The sequence below is a fragment of the Arvicanthis niloticus genome, chromosome 8 (genome assembly GCF_011762505.2).
Source record: "Arvicanthis niloticus isolate mArvNil1 chromosome 8, mArvNil1.pat.X, whole genome shotgun sequence".
Classification (NCBI taxonomy): Eukaryota; Metazoa; Chordata; class Mammalia; order Rodentia; family Muridae; genus Arvicanthis; species Arvicanthis niloticus.
The window spans coordinates 40,463,285-40,483,828 of NC_047665.1; the positions used below are offsets into that span (position 1 = coordinate 40,463,285).

At 43.3% G+C, this 20,544-nt stretch overlaps 1 protein-coding gene and 2 non-coding genes across 3 annotated transcripts; 1 reads left to right on the forward strand and 2 right to left on the reverse strand.

Annotated features, from left to right (window-relative positions):
* Positions 1-5,575: 5,575 nt before the first annotated feature.
* Trnam-cau (transfer RNA methionine (anticodon CAU)) lies at positions 5,576-5,648 on the forward strand. Its single transcript has one exon. It is a non-coding gene; the product is annotated as a tRNA-Met (tRNA).
* A 3,750-nt stretch (positions 5,649-9,398) lies between these two features.
* Trnat-cgu (transfer RNA threonine (anticodon CGU)) lies at positions 9,399-9,472 on the reverse strand. Its single transcript has one exon. It is a non-coding gene; the product is annotated as a tRNA-Thr (tRNA).
* Positions 9,473-12,763: 3,291 nt separating this feature from the next.
* On the reverse strand, positions 12,764-19,838 carry Gpx6 (glutathione peroxidase 6). Its single transcript, XM_034510729.2, has 5 exons — positions 19,679-19,838; positions 18,080-18,233; positions 15,486-15,603; positions 14,935-15,034; positions 12,764-13,705 (listed from the first exon to the last, which is right to left on the reverse strand). The coding sequence occupies exons 1-5, from the start codon at positions 19,763-19,765 to the stop codon at positions 13,499-13,501; spliced, it is 666 nt and encodes a 221-aa protein (XP_034366620.1). The 5' UTR covers positions 19,766-19,838; the 3' UTR covers positions 12,764-13,498.
* Positions 19,839-20,544: the final 706 nt, after the last annotated feature.

Here is a 20,544-nt window from a genome sequence, read left to right on the forward strand (position 1 = left end):
TATGTAGCCAAAGGGTGGGTGATTGTTCCCCATTGCCCTTAGACTAGACTAAGCAGCTACAGCCAACCTCATCAAGTTTATCAAAGGTAAAGAAAATGCACAGAGGCCCCATAAAAGTACCTCAGGTATTCATCCCATGTGCAGTCACCAAAAATAGACCATGATGTGGATGATAGGAAGTGCATGCTGACAGCAGCCTGATAAGGCTGTCTCCTTAGAGGTCCCCCAGAGTCTGACATACCCAGAGGCAGATACCCACAGCTAACCATTGATCTGATCAAGGGTTCACAATGGAGAAGTTGGAGAGAAAACTGAAGGAGCTGAAAGGGTTGGTGGCCCCATGAGGAGAGCACCAATACCAACCAACCAGAGCCCCCCAGAGTCTAACCCACCAGCCTAAGAGCATATAGGGAGGGATCCATGACTCCAGCTGTATATGTAGGGGAGGATGGCTTTGTTGGGCATAGGTGGGAGAGGAGATCTTTGGTCCCATGAAGGCTGAACACTGAGTGGGGAGGAATTCGAGGGTGGGGAGGTGGGAGTGGGGGTAGGTAGGGGCACACCCTCATAGAAGCAGGAGGAGGGGGGATGGGATAAGGGGTTCCTGGGTGGTGGGGGGAATGAGGTTAGGGGATAAAATTTGAAATGTAAATATTATATCCAATAAAAAAGGAAAAAAAAAAGAAAAATTGTTAGAACCAACATGTTTAATAAAATGTCAGCCCTCTTAAAAAAATTATCAACTATGTGCCACAAAATATGTAAAAGTCAGAGGACAACTTTGAAAGTGTGTTTGAAAGAAATAGAAAATTTTGAGACCCCTCACTAATAAAATAGAGCCCAATGACCCCTGCAAAAAAATTATCTTGATACTAAAATTTGTTTTGAGAATTGTATATTGCAGAATACACAGCCTTGGTGTATCTACTCATCAAGCAAGCTGAGCAGACCTGCTCAAACCTCTGATGTCCTGGAATTCCATCTGGATGCAGTGAAGACACAGAGTCAGAGGCTTATCAATTTACTCTTTCCCCCCACCCCTCTTCTACTATCTCAACACCCATTATCAGCTTGAAGAAGTTAATGAAGAGTCGGCACCCCTATTCCCTGGGCTTGGGGACTGAGGTGGTTAATATTGGGCTGTCTTTCTAAGGAAAAGTAGTGGTTTTGTTGGAACAGGGGGGATTAGCTAGGATTTATTGCATAGCCATAACCTATTGGTAGAAATCTGTATAATTATTATCAAGATGAAGTTATAATTTCTTAAATGGTACAAAATTTACGTTGATTTCAAATTTAAGGTTTTCATTGGTACAAGCTTCTTATTGATATAAAAGTGAGATGAATATTGATACTCTCATAGGCATTGCACCTGTATAACACAATTTAGGAATACAAGGCTTAGACCCAGTCCTTCTTTAACTTTTTTTAAACTTATTTGAGATGGTTAGCCTGTGAGTTAAGGGCCTATAGCAAATTCATGGCTTTGAGTTTATTGATAGGGTGTTTTCTATATTTTATTTAGAAATAGCTGAGAGGAGTTAACAGACAACAGTCCAGATTACCTTACATGGATAGTTGGTTTTCAAAACGTCAGAAGTCCACAGAATTGACGTTACAAACATTTCTGTATTAATGTTCATTTTGATTAGAGACCTGTCTGCTCCTGACAGCTTCCTGTCTTGGATTCTAAGAAGAAATTGAGCATCTTTGGAGTTACTCCAGTTGTGGTGAGACAACCACTAGGCAAGAATTGCCTCTTTCCATCTACAGACAAATTACTGTCCAGAAAAGGACACACTTGCAGAATAGTCGACTGATTATATCTGCCAAGACAGAGTAATCAGCCCTTAATAATTCTGCATCACTAAGATCTGTCAGATGATTCTGGGCCAGAAGGCTGACGATCAGATGCTCCAATGTTTTGTAGTATAGGGACTGTCCAGGTATTCAGTGGTATCTATAAATTGGCTAAGTTTTAGAAGCTATGCTTTGTGCTTCCCATAATTTCAGTTAACTGAGTTATTCTGGATTTCTTATGGGGTTGAAAACTTATAGTCTCATAGCCAATCCTGGCTATTTACTTTGAGAGAAAAGATTTGAGTGGATGGTTTTCAGCTGACATCATTCTAAAGCCAAGAAAAAAAGTCAGGTTCAGAACTAAGTGTTTTAGTTAGGAGGGATGACAGAGGTGCTGGTTAGTCAACAAAATGATGGACTGGGTATTAGGACTATCTTGTACCTCACTGGTACAAATTGGTATAATTATGCTCTAATTGTATTTTTAGAGAAAAGTTTTATTTTAACAGGAAGGGTGATATGTAGGAGGAGCTAAGGTGGGAGGAGTACTGAGAGGAAGAGTAGGAGTAAGGAGAGGGGGAGAAGAAGGAGAGGAGAAACTAGGTGATAAGAGAGAGAAAGAGAGAGAAAGAGGGGGGGACATGGAGGCAGATGTTCACGTGTCTCCACCAGTCAAAGATAGTTGATATATCTAGGTTGGGTATTGGGTTACACTTCTGATTGAGCATTACCAAACGTATAAAGCCTTTGATTAACATTTTAAAAAAATGTATAAACGCAAAAAGGAAAAGGGGGCATGGGATAGGGCTTTTCTAGGGAGGGGAATGGGGAAAGGGGATGGCATCTGAAATGTAAATAAAATATCCAATAAAAAAGAAAAGAAAAAAAGTACCTCAGGATGTGACAACCAAACAGCTGATACCAATGGATAAAATTTGTTCATGTGGCATTAGACAAGAGGATAATATTTGGAGGTGCAGCTCAAATTCAAATAGAAACAGATTCCACTTTAATTTCACTTCTCATCATTGTGGCTAAAATATCCAACCTCTGTCTCTCTTTCTCTCTCTCTCTCTCTCTCTCTCTCTCTCTCTCTCTCTCTCTCTCTTTCTTTCTCTCTCTTTCTCTCTCTCAATAAATAAATAAAATATCCAAAAAAAAAAAAAAAAACCAAAACAAAACCAAAACCCAAGTTCTGGTCCCCGAAAGGCGTAAGATGTGCAATGGGGGTAGAAACTACACTCTGCCAACTGGACTGTGTCCCATCTAGCTGTCTCCTTTGTATTCAGTCATGGACCCTAAACAATGGAAGAGTCTCCTGTATTCAAGGTTGGCTTTCCTACCTCACAGACATCCCCAGAGGTTTGTCTTCTAGGTTAACTCTAAAGTTTGTCTTCTAGGTTAACTCTAAAGTCTACGTAGTTGACAATTAAGAGTAGCCATCCCAGGTGGACTGCTCACAGCATAATGTCAGGGTAACTGGACCACTGTGTACAGGAGCATGTGAGCTTAAACCAGCATGCCACATATGACACTAGGACAAATTCTGAATAGATAAAATTTTTTTAAAAATGAGAAACCACAAGTATAATTACTAGAAATGCCAAGCTAGAAATCTTGTATAACTTTGATTTTTATTTTTAAAAAATCAGAAGTTAAAAAAAAGGTGATGGCCAGGCAGTGGTGGCGCACACCTTTAATCCCAGCACTCGGGAGGCAGAGGCAGTCGGATTTCTGAGTTCGAGGCCAGCCTGGTCTACAGAGTGAGTATTAGGACAGCCAAGACTACACGGAGAAACCATGTCTCAAAAAAACAAACAAACAAACAAAACAAAACAAACAAAAAAAACAGAGAGAGAGAGTATTTCATATTTTAACAAATATGTGTGTGTGTGTGTGTGTGTGTGTGTGTGTGTGTACAAAAATATCTGGCTTTTAGTAAACGCTGAATTGACAGTTGTCACCATAACATATTTAGCCACTGTACTTTCTTTTACAAGTTCTCTAATATTACATACTAATGCCATGTGGATTACATGTGGATTTCTATTGCTAGAAAGGCATGAACAAGTGCCTTCTCACCTGATAGGGAACTGACATAAACGGAAGGATAACCCTGAAGTCCAACTTGGTGAACGAGTTTTATTCAGTTTCCTTAGGAAGACAGGTGAGGTGTTACTTATGGGGCTACACTACAACAACCCATCTCAGCATGGTGACAGCCAGGAACACTGGGAACCAGTAAGTAGCATGCTATACAATTCACAAAAAGCTTAATAGATTAGAGACTGTCTCAGACAGCTCGGCTGGTCTGAGCCTCTTCAGAGAATCTTGGCTAATCTCTGTTTTTTTTCCAGGTGTCTCTGCTGATCTATGACTCTTCTAGACAGTGCTGCTTCTCTCAGAAATTCTCAAAAGTACTTATAGCTTATATGTGTATGCTTGGGGAAGGAGGAGCCTAGTGAAGCTGGTCAGTTTCAGGGACTTCCTGAAGTCATTGAGTTACTCCTTTTGTGAGTTGAAGGGCTTCAAAGCAGTATGTAATATTTATCTCCCTTTAGAACAGCTTATTGTTTTGCCTCCCCTTAACATCCTGAGGACTAATAAGAATTCATGTGGGATAGGACATTGCTACACAACACGATATATGAGTTGTTTATTTGTCACCTGGTCTTTATGGTAAGATACACGGACACAACTCCATAAAATCGGTTATCACAGAGACACAACAGAGAAGGGATAAACTGTTTGGGAACGATGGCAACAATGTGAAGTGAAGAAGGCAGCAAAACAGGTCTGGAAAATGTAAAATGTGAGGAAAGCTTTTGCCTGCCTGTATGAGCAAAGACAATGCAGATTGATTGGAACCCTGGGCTCCGGTGATATAGCTGCTCCAAAGCGCTGTGCTCCAGAAGGGTTGGGCAGGACTGAGTGCTCACTACGCCTCTCTTAACCCCACACCATTGGAACTGGGTTAAGCCCCTAGCACTTTCCTCACAGTGAAGCAGAGATGATAAAAACTTTTGATAACAGTTTTATTTCTTAAATTCCAGAACTTGAGAGACTGAAGCCAGAGTATTGGAGCTACATACTGAGATCCAGGATAGGTTGGGCTACAGAGTGAAACCTTGTCTCAAAACAAAAACCCTCAAATGCAAAAGATTTAATTTCTAGAAAATACATAAAAACGAATGAGTTTCCGACTGACCGCAAAGTTCTGTGTCCTTATTTGAGTCTCTTACTAGTATTTCCTGACAACTTATTTGTGACAAGTGGATAGTGCCCTAGATGATACTGTGAGGTCAATTCTGCGGATTACAGCGCTTTTAAGTAACTTACACATAAAAGAAAACTACGTGAATTGTTTCCCCCCTCCTATTCTCCCCTCTGGCCATCTTTCCTTTCTCTTCTTTATTACTCTGTTTGGAGCCTGGACCGATAGAGGGCGCTCAGGTGCTGCGGTTAGGGAACAATCTTGGTTGCGGCTCCGTCAGTTTCCGCCTCCGCTGTCCTCTAAAAAGCTCACGCTCACGAACTGCCTTTGACGCACAGGAACAAGATTTCAGTGTTTTAATTGAGTTTACGGTTTTGATGGGCTGCATTGCAGCTGTCAGTGGTCTCCTGCAGCTCGGGGTGGGGCGGTGGACATGGCACACCACTTTTTAATTTTTGTTGTGGGGAAGGTGGTGGTGGGGAAAACAATCTAACTTCAAAAGAACACAGAAATGTGAAGAAAATTAGGATTAATAGTTTTACCCAGAAACTGGAACTCAGTGCCTTCTTAGCGCAGTAGGCAGCGCGTCAGTCTCATAATCTGAAGGTCCTGAGTTCGAGCCTCAGAGAGGGCAAATACTTTTAACTAAGAAGCCTTCGGGCAGTTACAGTTTTTCAAACCTACAGTTTTATCATAGGACACATCAATTCAAACAACTAACGTACACCAAGAGTGTAATGAGGTCGTAGCCCTTTAGTACTCCTTTACAAGACGGTTTTTTAAAATGCCTATCACAATGCATTAAAGCTAAAACTGCGCCTAATATCATAAATCTGTCAGTTACCTAGTGACCCTTTAGAAAACTAACACAAATCTAGAGGTTTCAAATAGGTCAAATATAGTATCTTGTTCTCCTGAAGTCAGGGCCTCTGCTGGGAAAAGTCTCAAGTCTCTGACGACTTGGGGTCAATTGACCAGGAATTGCAGATTCAGATGTCTACCAGAAGGTGGCGGAGTTTGAGAAAATAAATCACAGAACCCTTTCCAGAGCTTCTATCGGTAGCCAACCAGAGAATTAACAGATCCGGAATACAGTTCAACTGCTTTCACTACTGCATTGAGTCGCTAGGAGTTTTATAGCTGTTTCAAATTTAAGACATTTAAGAGTAAAACTCATTAGAGAGGGTATGGTGGTACATGCCTGTAATCCCAGCCTTCGAGAAGCTGAGGAAGGATTGCCACAAGCCACAGGCTACCTACTCTACAGTTCTGTTTATTTCTCCGCCACAGCTGCGGCCTATAGGAAACCAAAGTGGCTCGACATCATGACATAGCCATAACAAGTCCAAAGAAACATCTACATTAGGACCAGCTGTCAATTCAGTGACACTATAATGAGTGAATCATTCATTACCTACCTCACTAACCCACCTTTGATGATCAAGAACTTCATTCTGGGAGGACAAACTAACAACTAGATGTACTCCATTACCAATACATGGGCAGGGACACACAGGTCTTAAAACTCGAAACACAATCTGTCTTTTATTGTGGTGGAGAGTACAAAGGTTGTTATTATTGGTTGTTTGGGGTTGGGGGATAAGCCAGGTTTGCTCTATGTAACCCAGGCTGTCTTTAAATAAGTCTCCTGTCTCTGCCTCTCAAGTGCTGAGATTACAGACATGAGTGAGACCACGTCAGGTTTCATTATTGTATGAGTCACTCAAGACCAACAGGGTTTATTAAGCTTAGGAGTCCATGGATAACCAACAGCTCTCAGTGATCTTTTGACAGAATAAGGAAGACTGTCTTCTGACCAATACCTCTGCTCTGTGTACAAAACCAAATCTTAGCTCAACAGTCAACAGGTCACAACCATTCAGTGAGCTTTTACAGAAACCAGGCTTATGATTACAAAACATTGCACAGAAACATCTCTTAAGAATTTAACAGCCGTTCTCAGACACATAACCACCAAAAGCATAAGACCTCAATCTCCAGTACTCCACGACAGGACAGACTGCTAATGAGTAGGCACCAGCCACTAATAAACCAAGCTTGGAAAAAAACAAAAAAGCATTTGGATTTTTCATTTCTTTGCCTCTGAACCCCAGTCTCTTCCTTAGTGACCCACTGCAGCAGGGAGACTCCAGTTTTTATTTGTGCCTGTTGTGTGGGGACCCCCTGGAGAAGCTTCATCTAAAAGTGACACCCTATCATGCTTACTTAACACAAGCTTCTTGGCATTCCTTGACTGTGATAAGTCTCTGCAATTTGTCTCCATCGTCACACAGTCTCTCCCTTATGTGCCTATCCCTGAGTCTAAATCTTCCTCTTTACATTTACAAAAGCTCCAAGCACTGGGCTGTGTCCCACCTTAATACAGTAAGATCATTATCAAAACCCAGAGCCCACTCTTCCTGCTAGATGAAGCAGGATGCCCTTGGGAGGTGACGGTGTCAGGATCAGGGTTTAAGGTCAGCCTTGGCTATAAGGAACCCTATTCCACAACAAAACAGAATAAAACAAAACAACAACAAAAGTTGATTACTTATACAGAGAAAGAGTTTATTTCCAAACAAAGTCTCATTAATACCAGATACAGGGGATTAAAGACTTATCTTTGGGGAGTGGGGATATCAAAACATGCCTAGAATGTTCATACATTTAAAATAAGGGACAAACCAGGCAGTGGTGGCATGCAACTTTAATCCCAGCACTAGGAAGGAAGAGGCAAGTGGATCTCTGAGTTTGAGGCCACCCTGGTCTACAGAGTGAGTTCCAGGACAGCCAGGGCTACAGAGAAAGTTGTCCCCAAAAAAGAAAGAAAGAAATAGAGAGAGAGAGAGAGAGAGAGAGAGAGAGAGAGAGAGAGAGAGAGAGAGAGAGAGAGAGAAACGGTATGTATAGGTGGAGGAACTGAGCTTTTGCACAAACAATTAATTAAGATTAGAACAATTATCTTACCACATACTGAACTGCATTAACCACTTATGTATGAGTCAGATGTCTATTTCAGATGTTTTATGTACGTTTATCCATCCACTCCAGTCAACTCTACTTGGTGAGCTTGTTACTCCTGCCCATTGAGCTAAAGTAATTTGTCAGTGCTGCCTCAACCACCATGTGCAGCAGCTGAGGGTTGAAAATGAAGATTGGTACCTACTTCAACAGGGTCCCCAACAAAATGGCCAGAGATGAGACCAGGCACAGCTAAGGGCAATTTCTTACTATTTTACATTGCTACTTATGGTACTTACTGTATATACTGTTAATATTGTGACAGTGTTCATTGGGTAAAAAAAAAATTAAAACAGGGCCAGTGAGATGGCTCAAGGGGTACAGGCACCAGCCAACAAGCCTGATGACATAGTTGTCCCCAGAACTTACATGGTGAGAAAACTGACTTCCACAAGTTGTCCTCTAACCTCCGTATGCCTACATGCTCGCACACGCACACACACAAAATAAATGTATAAAAAATTAAGAACACTTGCCAGTGATTTCATGTGACAGGATACTCTCTAAGTACCTGCCCCACCTCATACATAGTCCATACCCTCTGCCCCAGACTTCATCAGTAGTTCACAGTTACTTATTGTATATATTTGTGTTTGTGTATAAGCCTCTCCTCCACTGACATGTAAGGTTCCCCAGGGTTTTCAGTTAGCTCTGTTCACAGGTGTATTTCCTCTTTGGAAATATAATTAACACATAAAAGACAAACCATGTTTGTTGAGTTAGTGGATGAGACAATGCGAGATGAGGAGGCATAAACCTTTTATGAAGCCCTTGGTGGGCTCAGTTTTCCAAGCTGTTCTTTTCTCTCTGCCTCAATCTCCTTTGCTCTAGGCATACTTGGGTCTAGAAAATTGTAGTTTCCAGGCTATCATCTGTAATGCTGATTATTTTTCTTAAGAGGTAACTGAGGTGTTCTTCCTAGTGTCCTCTTCACAATGTCAAAGACAGAGCTGGCCTGGCCGTGTGACTTGGTGGTCAGGTGCCTGCGTAGCATGTGGAAGTTTCCGAGTTTCCTCTCCTACGACGTAAAAAGGGAGGGGATGGTTGAAGTGCTCGGCCTCTCCCTTCAAATGTTCTAGTTTTCCTTTACAATGGCCGATTGCACTGAAGATGTTTAATCTGGATCGATCGTGCGTTTTCTATGATTTTGGCTGCCCCTAAACCTTACTATAGTTTAATGTAAAGTTATGAAAAATGATTGAGGTCCTGTCCATGCATTATTCTTGGGCCAAGTTTTGAATCTGGTTTATCTCCATGAAAACTGTGTTGTTTTAAAAAGTATGAGGACCATGCCGGGTTACAATCTTGTAAAGATAGTAACTTTGTAACAGTTACATTTCTACTGAGAAGATGTGAAAACAGAAGGCCCCACTGGGAGTCGAACCCAGGATCTCCTGTTTACGAGACAGGCGCTTTAACCAGCTAAGCCATGGAGCCGTGTCCTGGCAGGTGGGAAAGACAGATGAATCTATCCCACTTTATTTCTGCTCGGTTGGGAGAATTAGTGGGGGAATTAGTTTATACTAATGATGCTCCCCTCTTTTTTTTTTTCTTTCTTTCTTTCTTTTTCTTTCTTTTTCCAGAGAGGTGGTTGAGAAAAGATACTGCGTCTTCTCTGGTCAGAACGAAGACATCACACACGAGAGTCAGGGTCAGATATTTTTCTTTTATCGCAAGGACAGGCATTTCAGGGAGAAAAATCTGGCTATGGAGTAACTGACAAAGACCATCCACAGCGAAGTAAATAAATGTGTAAGTGCGGCGCGTGTGTGAGCGCCTGTGTGCTGTGCAAGTCGTTGGCTGAGCTGTTGCATGAAAAGTAAACCGCTATACGTAGTGCGCTCGCTTGCCAAATTTGCTGGCTACTGGGCAGGCGTAAAGGCAGTCTTCAGCTAGAGGTGTCTGCAGGGTTACACTCTCTTTGAACTTCTTCAGATTGATTCCAAGAATCATAAAGACTCATAAAGAGGTAGAGAGGGGTTATGGGGAGGTTGGAGCCTACACCCTGGACACTGGAGACTAGAATGGCTTGAGACTAGAATTCCCTCGGAGTAGCCTGGGAGCTGGCGGTGCTGGGACTGCTGGAGAAAAGGAGGGGTTTGGGGATAAAGGAGGGGCTCTGGGAACCTGCTAGGCTACAGAGGTGGGGCAGTCAGAACCCATCTTCTTAGGGTGGAGGGGCCCTTGGAGAAGGCTGATGTGAGGGATGGGGAGCCCTTTGTCTTCTAGCTGAGGTGGTGTACATATGCATTGCCAACACTGAGGCAGAGGGATTGCCTTGAGTCTGAAACCAACCTTGTTTACATAGCTCTGTTTTAAAAGTAAGGAAACCCCAGAACAGAACTTTCTGCCACAGACTCGAAAATGCAGCAGGAAACTGGAATTTCCAGGGATTAAGTGGGTTTATTGTCCCAGAACCGGGTTCTCTGAGCAAGGACCCTCATTAAAGATTCTGTGACCCACACTTTTAGTGATGCTAACTTCCCATTAGGTTGTTTGTGGGGTAATCACAGCTTATCTGATTACAGGATAGGTTGTGGGAACTTCTGGCTTAAGGAAATTTCTCCAGCAATAATACTTATGGTGGTGATAACTAGAAAAGTAATACTAATATTCAGAGTACTGCAGCATGCTGACACGCCTAGCCAGTTTGCCCCTTTCTAGGAGGCTTTGTGCATAATTTTCCTTGAGAACTAAGATCAGTCATAAGAATTGGGTGAGGAGAAAAATGAAAAAAAAAAAAGTTTTGTTCCCTTTATAAAGGCTTTTTATATTATTACCATTATTGTTGTTATCACTTGGACACACTCCAAACCTAAATTCACATCTCACAGAGCAAGGAAACTTCGGTTTCTGCTTCCCCTGGCTTTGGCTATCTTATGGTTTGGTATGGCATGTCCATATAGACTCCTGTGTTTGAACACTTGATCCCCAGCTGATGGTGGCTTTGGGGGAGGTTGTAGTACCTTCAGGATGTAGGTCACTACAAGGCAGGCCTTATGGGGTACAGCCTGTCCTGCTGAGCTCTCTGAAGTTACTTCACACTTCTGCTGCCAGGGAGATACCACCAAGCTGTCAGAAGCATAATCAACTATGAACCAGAGAAAATCCCTTCCTCCTTCAAGTTGCTTTTGTATTTGGCCACATTGCCAAGAAAAATCACTAGTGTAGGTGCCTCAGAATGTGTTTATTTTCTCCTATTCAGAGGTATAGTGTTGTGGTCTGCACTGCCCCACACTTTGGGGCTAAGTGCTCTGGTCAAGAGAGAGAGTTGGGGAAGAAGGGGAAGAGACTCGAAGAATGGAGACAAAACAGAGTGTGTGACCTGTTTATTGTCTCTCTCTTATTGTCTCCTCTATTGTCTCCTTATTGTCTCTCTCATTGCAAGGAAATCCTGGGTATTTATAAGCACAAGCAGGGGAACACAGCTGAAGACACTTTACCACGTGCACCATGCAGCTGGGGTCACTAAACAGCAAAACAAGATATGTGGGATAAACAAGATGTTTATCAGAGTGTGCTCAGCTGTTGTAGGCTGTTGAAAAACAAGTCTCTTGTCAGGGGTATATGGCTAGAGATGGCTGCAAAGTTGATAGCTGCTTTCTGCTAAAAGTCAGCTCCCAACAGTATAGTATCTGTATTTTTCAGACTAGCAGCAGAATTGAGACATCCCAGATTCTCAGGCACACTGCACATGGGCTGTAAGGAGATGAGGGAAAGAGAGTGCCAGTCCCCATTGCTAGAAGAGTTCCAGGAAGCCTCTAAGCCCTGAGAATCAAATGTCTCAAATTTCTAGGCCCAGATGTTGTAACATTAGCTGCTGTAAGAACCAAGGGGCTTGACCACCCATGAATCAAAAGCTGTAACACTAGCTGTGGGACCCCATTACCGAAGGCTTGGGAAATGTAGCTGGTACTGACTGCTACCACCACCAGCTCCAGATAAAAGCTGAAGATTACAAATGCTCCCATGTGCAGACTGTCAGTAAGCAAATCACAGAGTAATAAGCCCCTACCCTAAACACCTGGAGCAGGAAGTCTCTACACTCTCAAAACTCACAGCCACTACCCTGTAAGTCCTCTATTCTTGTAGCTATGACAAGCCCTAGAGCCTGTCACTAGACCTGACCCTGTGACACTCAAGGGCCAGAACTACAGACACCAGAGGAGCTACTTCTCCTACTAAACAAATGTACCACGGTACCAGCTACCCATTGCCAACAGCACTTCCTCTGTGGCACCTCTGATCAAGATCAGGTTTTATAACTTTTTGACATGTTGCTCTGTATTTATGTGTTTTCAGATTTGAATAATAAGTATGAATTAATTAGAGAAAGAGAGAGAGAGAGAGAGAGAGAGAGAGAGAGAGAGAGAGAGAGATTCTTTCAGAAGCAAGAGGTTCTCTTTTGGCTTATAGGGTTTAGCTAAGTGACTAGAATAGGAGGCACAGAGTCTGGCTCTAATCAGTCTGGGAACTGGACATCACTGCAGTACCTGTAATCCTAGCTACTTGAAGTGCTGGAATGGAGGACCGGAAACTCAGGGCCAGCCTGGGCTACATACATAGATCTGTGCTTTAGATCTGAACAGCAATGTGCCTACTGGACAACCTGCTAAAAGCAGTGTGAAGGAAGATTCTAGAACACTTCTGAGAAAACCAGAATGGAGTATGTAAGTGGAGAGGTCAGGAAAGCACATATGTCCTAAAAAACATCACTCAGAGTCCAGCTGCTGTGGGCTCTTCTGTTTATTAGATTATTATTACTATTACTGTTATCATTGGAGACAGTGATAATAGGAATGAATTTGAAGTTGGGAAGACTCTGGGTGAGAGCAAGCGTCATCAGTTGGTGTGAGGGACATCTATACCCAGGTGCCATGACCTGAATGCACAAACAAAAAGGCACTCAGAAAGGCTCTGGTAAGGTCTGAGCCAGAAGGACCTTGGGACCTACTGTGGTGGCAATGCCCTCCTCCCCTTCATGTGAAGTGAGGTTTCTGCTCTCTAAGCCTTCAGAATTCCCTAAGAAAACTACATCGGTGGTATGGTACCAAGGGGCCAAACAGAAGGAGAACTTGACAAAGCATGCCCAGCTTGGAGAAGAGGCTGGGACCCAGAGGATCTGGCCACCTGTTCCCACTTCCTTCAACCCGACAGTGCGGTGAATGGTAGATTAGGATCTTTGTAGATCACTTTTTACATATATGGGATTGTCCGAATCATCAATGCAAAAATATGACTGCCTTTTGGACTAGATTAGAAAAGCTAGATATATCATAGTCAGATATCTGGGTGGATTATTTTTCTTTGACTTAATTTTCAATGCATGTATATGCGTACCACAAATAAAGGTCTGTATATGTTTACCAGAGCTGTTTGCACACACATTAGTAAGGACGCAGACTTTGGTCATATGGAGGCTGGTGAAGGAGTGGGGCAAAGGCACTATTTGCAAAGTGTGTCCTACTGGGTACGGGTTTGGTTTAGGTACTCCATGATGTCTGACTGGACAATTCTGACAGGAGTCTTGTGGAACCAGCGCATGACAGGGACTCCATCAGGTCCCACCAGGAATTTCTCAAAGTTCCAGCGGATGTCATGGACCTTCATGGGATCCCAGAAGAGATATTCTGGAGAGCCAAAATCTTCCGAGGTAGGAGGGCAGGAATTCTGGAGCAGAGATAAGAAAAAAGGAGATATGGTCTCATTTCTGCTTCTGTTGTCCATTGTCCAGTCTCCTCTGCCCACCACTTGTACATCTTAACATTTTAAACTCCTTCATGTGTTTCTGGCCCATCACAGACAAGTCAGTGTATTGCCACTAGCACTCCAAGGCACTCTAACCAGGTTAGAAGGTGACAGTGAAAAGCACCCCACTTTCCTGCCTCTCCTCTAGTCTCATGCTTTCATCAAGAGGTTTCAGTAAAAGAATAACTTCAGTCTGGCATGGTAGCACATACCTTTAATCCCAGCACTTAGGAGGCAGAAGTAGGTGGTTCTCCAAGTTCAAGGTCAGCCCTTGGTAGGGGAAAGGGTTGTAGTGGTGGTGGGTGAGTATATATTTTTATATATTTAATATAATAATACAAAAGTATTATATATAATCCTAAGTGCTGAGATTTCAGGCATGAGCAACTGTCCCAGTAGGACTTTTCTATTACACAACTCTGTGTGGATAATATCACTGTGTTGTTTGTTTTGAAAGAGGGCCTTGTTACATAGCTGTGACTGGCCTAGAAAGGACTATTTAGACTAAATCTAGAACTCACGGCCATCCTCCTGCTTCCGCATCCTGAGTACCAGCATTATAGAAATGAGTCACCATGTTTTGGCATGGTCATTTTCTGTGCTGTAAAAAGCAGCTCGTGTGGTATAGCCTAACTGTAACATTATTGGAATAAATAATTGCCTTTTATGTCCAGTAAGTTGATCTTTTGTTTCAGTTTACTGTGGATGAGTGAAGGCATCCACAGGGACAGCTGTGTCACTCTTGGGACAAGTGACTAAGTGATCCATGTGGGGAAGGGTCTTCTCCTAGCAATTGTGGTTGTACTACTCTGTAATTCTTATCCTTTGGCAGTCTCTCCTATCCTTGTCTATGTCATCTCCTGACTTTATAGTAGATCCTTTAGATAAGAGATTAACCTATTAATAAGTGTTAACTTGTATTTCACAGTTCCTTGAAAAAGTAGGGGTTTGACTGATGCTCACTAAATAAGCAAATCATTAGTATTCATCAGAGGAGGTTAGTCTATGCCAGCGCTATCATGTATGTTTTCTCTGCTTGAGACTAATGCTTCATTTCCATGAGCTTATTCCCTTTTATGAATCCCAGCTCATCCTCAATGCCAGCCCCGTTGCTTCCAGAGAGTTCTGTGTGGCCATGCTTGCTCACTCACCTTAAGGAAGGAAAAAACCTTTTGTTCATTGTCTCCGTTCACATCCCCCTTCTCAAAGAGCTGGAAATTAGGGACATAGCCACCGCCTGGTCGCACGTATCTGCAGTGAAGCAAAGCGTTCTCAAGAGAATCCAAATTAAGTCAAGGAGGAATAGGAATGGCTACCAGTGGTCCTCACAAAGGGACAGAAAGGACTGCAGAAAGAGAGGGATGAAGACAAGTCTCTGGGCTCAAGATTCCAAGCAAGGGGCTTTGTGGAACTGAAGAATTCTAAGACAGTAGGGAGGGGATGTTTTGACTTCAGATTTCCATGCACATCTCTATTCTTTTCCCTGAACATCTTTTCCTTAGATCTTCCCTACTCTGGCCCTCAGTGGAGCCGAGTGTGGGACGAGTACTTGGGCATTTCTGGCTGGGCTAGATGGAATTCAAGGCATCATGGTGACATTCTTCAACCCATTGCTCTATCACCTTCCCCTGGAAGATTCCAGAATGGGAAGGTAACTCGGCAGATGAGGAAAGGCATCTCTGGGGCCCCACACGGCACTCACTTGAGTCCAAGGAGGATCTCTGAGTTCTTTCCAGGTTCTTGTTTTCCAAACTGGTTGCACGGAAAGCCCAACACACTGACGTTGAAGGGCTTCAGCTCCTCCTGCAGTGTGTTCAGTTCTGTAGGCAGAGGATGAACAGCATTGCAGAGCTCCTACTGAGGACTCGAGATGTGAAGGACCCACTGTGCTGACCCTCGCGTCATGTGACTCGCGTCATGTGAATACACTGAGGACTATGAAAAGCTGCAGACAGTAAGTAGGAAGAGCCGATCACTACAACACAACGTCTCTGGGAACTCATCTCCGTGGCTACTGGTTTTGTGGCACAGGGTTTCCCAAATAATTGCTCTTCACCTTGCACACAGAGTTTACTTAAAGCAAACAGACAGACTGATTTGACTTATGAAAAATAAGGAAAAGGCAAACAAAATGAATGTGTTCTCCCCTGCCCCCACACCAAGTCTCATGATGGCACCTCTGATGCTCCTGACGATTTCCCAGAAGACTCTTTGCTGCTGCATATTAGAAGTGATAGAAAGAAACAGAAAATCAGAGTCGGGTTGCATATGGTGGTGCTTATCTATAATCTTAGCAAGTGGGAGACAGAGGCAGGGGCATGGCCACTAAGTCTATATAGTGAGACAGCTTCTCAAAAAGAAAAAAAAAAAAAAGCAAAACAAACAACAACAACAAAAAATGCCATGAAGCCTGTTTGCATGGCATTCTCTACCCTGAGGCCTCCCATCTTCCACTGCTCCTCACAGATCAAGAGCCTCTTAGCTGTGTGCTCGCCAGAGCCACTCTTCTGTCCTCAGTTATTTTCAGTTTGGAGTTCCACCTCAGAACCAGACATTGAGCTCATTCAGCCTCAGCTCTGCTAGCTGGGGTCTCCACTCAGAACCTCTTCCCAGACGGAGAGTGTCTTCAGGTTTCAGTACATTTCTTGTATATCTTATATGGAAATATATATTTAATAAATGTTAGATGAAACTAATTTTTGAAACAGTGTTTCGTGTATAACTAGGATGGCGTCCAACTCACTGTGTAGCCAAGAATGACCTTGAACTTCTGACCCTCCGGCTTCCACCTTCCCAGTGCTGGTCTTAGAGATCTGCATCACCATAATTGCCTGAGATGACCATCAGTCCAGCACTGCCCAAGCCTTGAAGTGGGGTGTGTGTGTGTGTGTGTGTGTGTGTGTGTGTGTGTGTGTGTATCACTTAAATATAACTATGGCTAAGTCAAGCATCCTCCTCTGAATGATAACTTCAAAATGCCAAAATTTGATGACACATGTGTCCTAGATGAGACATTGCATTATACAAATTTAAATAGTATTTAGAAAGGAGAAATTCCTGAAATTTGTAATTACTATAGTTCCATTAAAACATGACTTGGAAAGTGAGATCTTGTCTCAAAAACTGTTTCTAAACAGAGCCTGCTGTTTTTCATTAGTCAACTTTGTTGCCATGTCAATGTGTAGAATTTGTAAAAACTTGTTCCTGCATTACTTTGGTCCATTTACCTGCAGCAATTTAGTCAATAAACTTTTGAAATTATCTTGGTTCTAGAGGACAGAATGCAGGTCTTCATATATTTTCAGCAAGCCCTTTATGTACCAAGCCATCTCCCTAGCCTCCCGGTGTTTGTTTTTGTTTTGATACAGGGTCTTAAAAAGCCATCGAGTGGATGAGGTTTAATCAATGGTTGAGGTCCTTCTGCCTCCAGTTCACAAGGGGCTGAGATGACAGGTTTGTGCATTATTACACAATGCTGAGGACCAAACCCAGGGCTTTGTGCGTGCTAGATAAAAACTCTGCCAACTGAGCCATATCCCCAGCCACATAATCTGTATTATAACTCCCATTTTCACTCTTGGCTTAATGCAAACCAATCTCCAATGTGGCCTAGGAGTCACAGGGAGGGTTCGGTATTCTATCAACTCAAGAGAATGTCAACATCCCAGTACACAACCTTTGTTAACCATGGCAAATCAAGACTGCTCCACAGTCATATCTGAACACACACACACACACACACACACACAGTGTTTACACCACAAGATGACCACATATCACCCTGCCAATATGAATGGCTTCTGCTTTACCAGTTACAGCTTTAGCCTTTCTGTTTCTCTCACCATACAGATATGATTTCTAAAGATAACCAATCACATAATTGCCCCCTTCTTCATTTCCTGACAACTCTTAATCCAGAGCAGCCGTCTAGTTCCTTAAATCCTTCCCCACACTACCTGATGCCAGCTCACATGGCTTGAGTGTTTTCTATCCCTTTATGAGAAGCTTCCTTGTTCTCTGTGGTAGCTGGGCAACAATGCCCACTTGTTCAACCACAGATGCGTTCTTAATGGTTGTCCAGCAACTCTTGGGGAAAACCTTAGATTTCAAGGATGGAGATAATCCTGGCATCACTGTGGCAGAATGGGAAGAGTTAGGCTTCCCATTCATTCCCATCTCACAGAGTCATTGTTCTTACTCATCCCTCAGTCCCAGCAACACGGAAAACCTTCTCCAGTCACAGTACGGTGATGTGACCAGCTAGTGCTGACAGAAAATTGAGATCTGAGTTCTTACCAGGATACGTAGCTGTCAGGCCACAGAAGGACGCCACGTTGACAAAGAGGATGTGCTTTCCTGCATACTGCCGGAACTGGACATGCTCCCCACCATCTAAGGTGTTGGCTCCGTAGTCATAGACGGTGCCAGCCACCCCTTTGTTGCACTCCACCTGTAATAAAACACAAGCGCTGTGATGGTATCACCTGATAGACCCTAATCCTCAACATGTGTCAGCATTTTCAAAGCACTTGAAGGTTTTTCATGCAATGTCTTAAAATTCCTAAGAACTGAAGAATTTCTGTTTGATGAATTCCACACCCAAGCAGGCATCAGTGGTGAATAGATCTGGGTGCCCATAGATAGTGTCCTCTCAAGTGAGCTGTGACCTTGCTTGACTGTAGATAACCTATGACTGTACAGCTACCAATCAGTATTTTACATATATTCTTACCCTTCACATGCCCAATAAAAGAGGTCAAAGCTCGAAGGTCAGACTTAAGGATGTATATAAGCATCATGAGAGCATCTTAGAAATGCTTGGGCTTCCAAGAAGACATACTGGATCAAAAGCTCTAGAAGTGGGACCCAATCACCAGTGGGTTCTCTGTTTAGCTAAGGTCTGTGCTCTGTGATGAGGCAGTCCCTCACCTTTCACAGAAGGGAGCTGCAGTTGGCAAAAGATGTGTACATAGCAGCCACAAGTGAGGTAGAGGTTTTCAACATGTTTCTCTGATTTTAAAGTTAAAATGCATCAGTCCCTCACATCATCTGCATTAGCCCTATTTTGCCTTCTAAGATGTATGCACACATTTTTTACAGAAATGGCTACTGACTCCTGTGGATCGATAGTCTTGGATACCAATCCCTCCTCCCTGGCTCCTTATGAAGCCACAGTGTAGTGATTGTCCAGCTCCTTGGAGTAGCACCAAAATCTGAGGAGAAGCCCTATACAGTGTCAAGCCCTGTCCTCACCCCCCATATCCCCTCATCCCCACCCCCTGAATTCAGTCTCTGTGTCTTAGTAATCACTGAAGAAAAGTTCCTCTTTTCCTAAGCCCCAAGCCCTTGGAACCCAGTTCAGTGCCCACTTCTCTACTCATTCCTCCTAGGTTTGGTCCAATTGGTCTGAGAATGGCCAGCCTCCCTCCCAACTCACTTGTTTCCTAGGACCCATGGAGCTGCTCCAAGTTACAGATCAGCATGGAATAGGGCAGGTTCTGGGTGTCAGACAGCCATCAAGGGGGACTGACAAAAGCAGATGGGGACTTGTTCAAAGCTCTACTAGGTGCAGAGAAGCAGAGAAAGTGCATGGAAAACACAATAAAGCACAATGACACATAGAGGTAGGAGAGCTGCCTCAGCAGACAGCATCAGAGGCAGAAATCTGCAAAGAAAGGCTGCTAGGCAGCTCTCTCCCTTCAAGAACAGGATAGATCCCTAAAACTCATGGTAGACAAGTTATTTATCAGATATTTGAAATCACTTGGGGTGGGTGAGTCAGCAGGGTGCATGTGTTTGTGTGTGTGTGTGTGTGTGTGTGTGTGTGTTTCTGTGTGACATTTTGGGGCTGGAGGAACATACGCACAACACACACACATACACACATGCTCTTACCTTCGATTTTTGAGGATTCAGAGTCTCCTGAGCCAAGGCAGCCATAAACAATGAGAAAAGACAGGAACCCCAGAACTGCTGGGCCATGGCTATACAAGGAACACTTGAGTCTCCAACCTCAGGAACTGTGTTCCCTTTTGAGGATCCCCAGCAGGCACCAGTTTGAAGATGCACAGCCAATCACAGCCCTGCTCTCACTCCCCACCTCTTTCCTTTCTCTTCCCCTCACCCTTGCTCTTCTGATACAGGAGACACGTGGGTCGGCACAGGTTCTGACAGGTGAAGGTGACATGAAGGTGGACACTTTTCCTGTGTGCAACCTGAGATGCTGTGCCTCCCTCTCCCAGTGATTGGAGTAACTCAAACCACTGAATTACAACCTACTTTTCCACAAAATATTTGTGAGATTTGCATGCAAACTAAAGTTTGAAAAGCATTGACCCAGCTTGTCAACAGTGATGCCGTGCCAGGAGACACAGGCACTCGAAGCCTGAGAAACTCTCTTCCCCCTTAGAAACCACTACTCAAATAAAGGCAGATCCTTGCTTATGCCCCAGAAAAAAATTTCAGGACCTGCCAGAACAAAGCACTTTGTGAGTTTATCAGGTATTTAGACAGAGAGACCTATGGGAAAAAGCAGTATACAAGCCCCAGACACAGCTGTCTGTTGATTGTGTAGCTGTTGATGTGCGTTCCTAGGCCAATTCTCCTCACTCCTAATTTACAGCAAGATGAAGTGATGCTCAGAATTTAAACAAGGTTTAAAAGTTAAAAAGACATGTCCTGGTTTAGTCTGTAAATATTTAAATGTTAATTTAGCATTGTGTGTATGCTCTGTGTGCATGTGAGAGTCACAGGGCAACTCT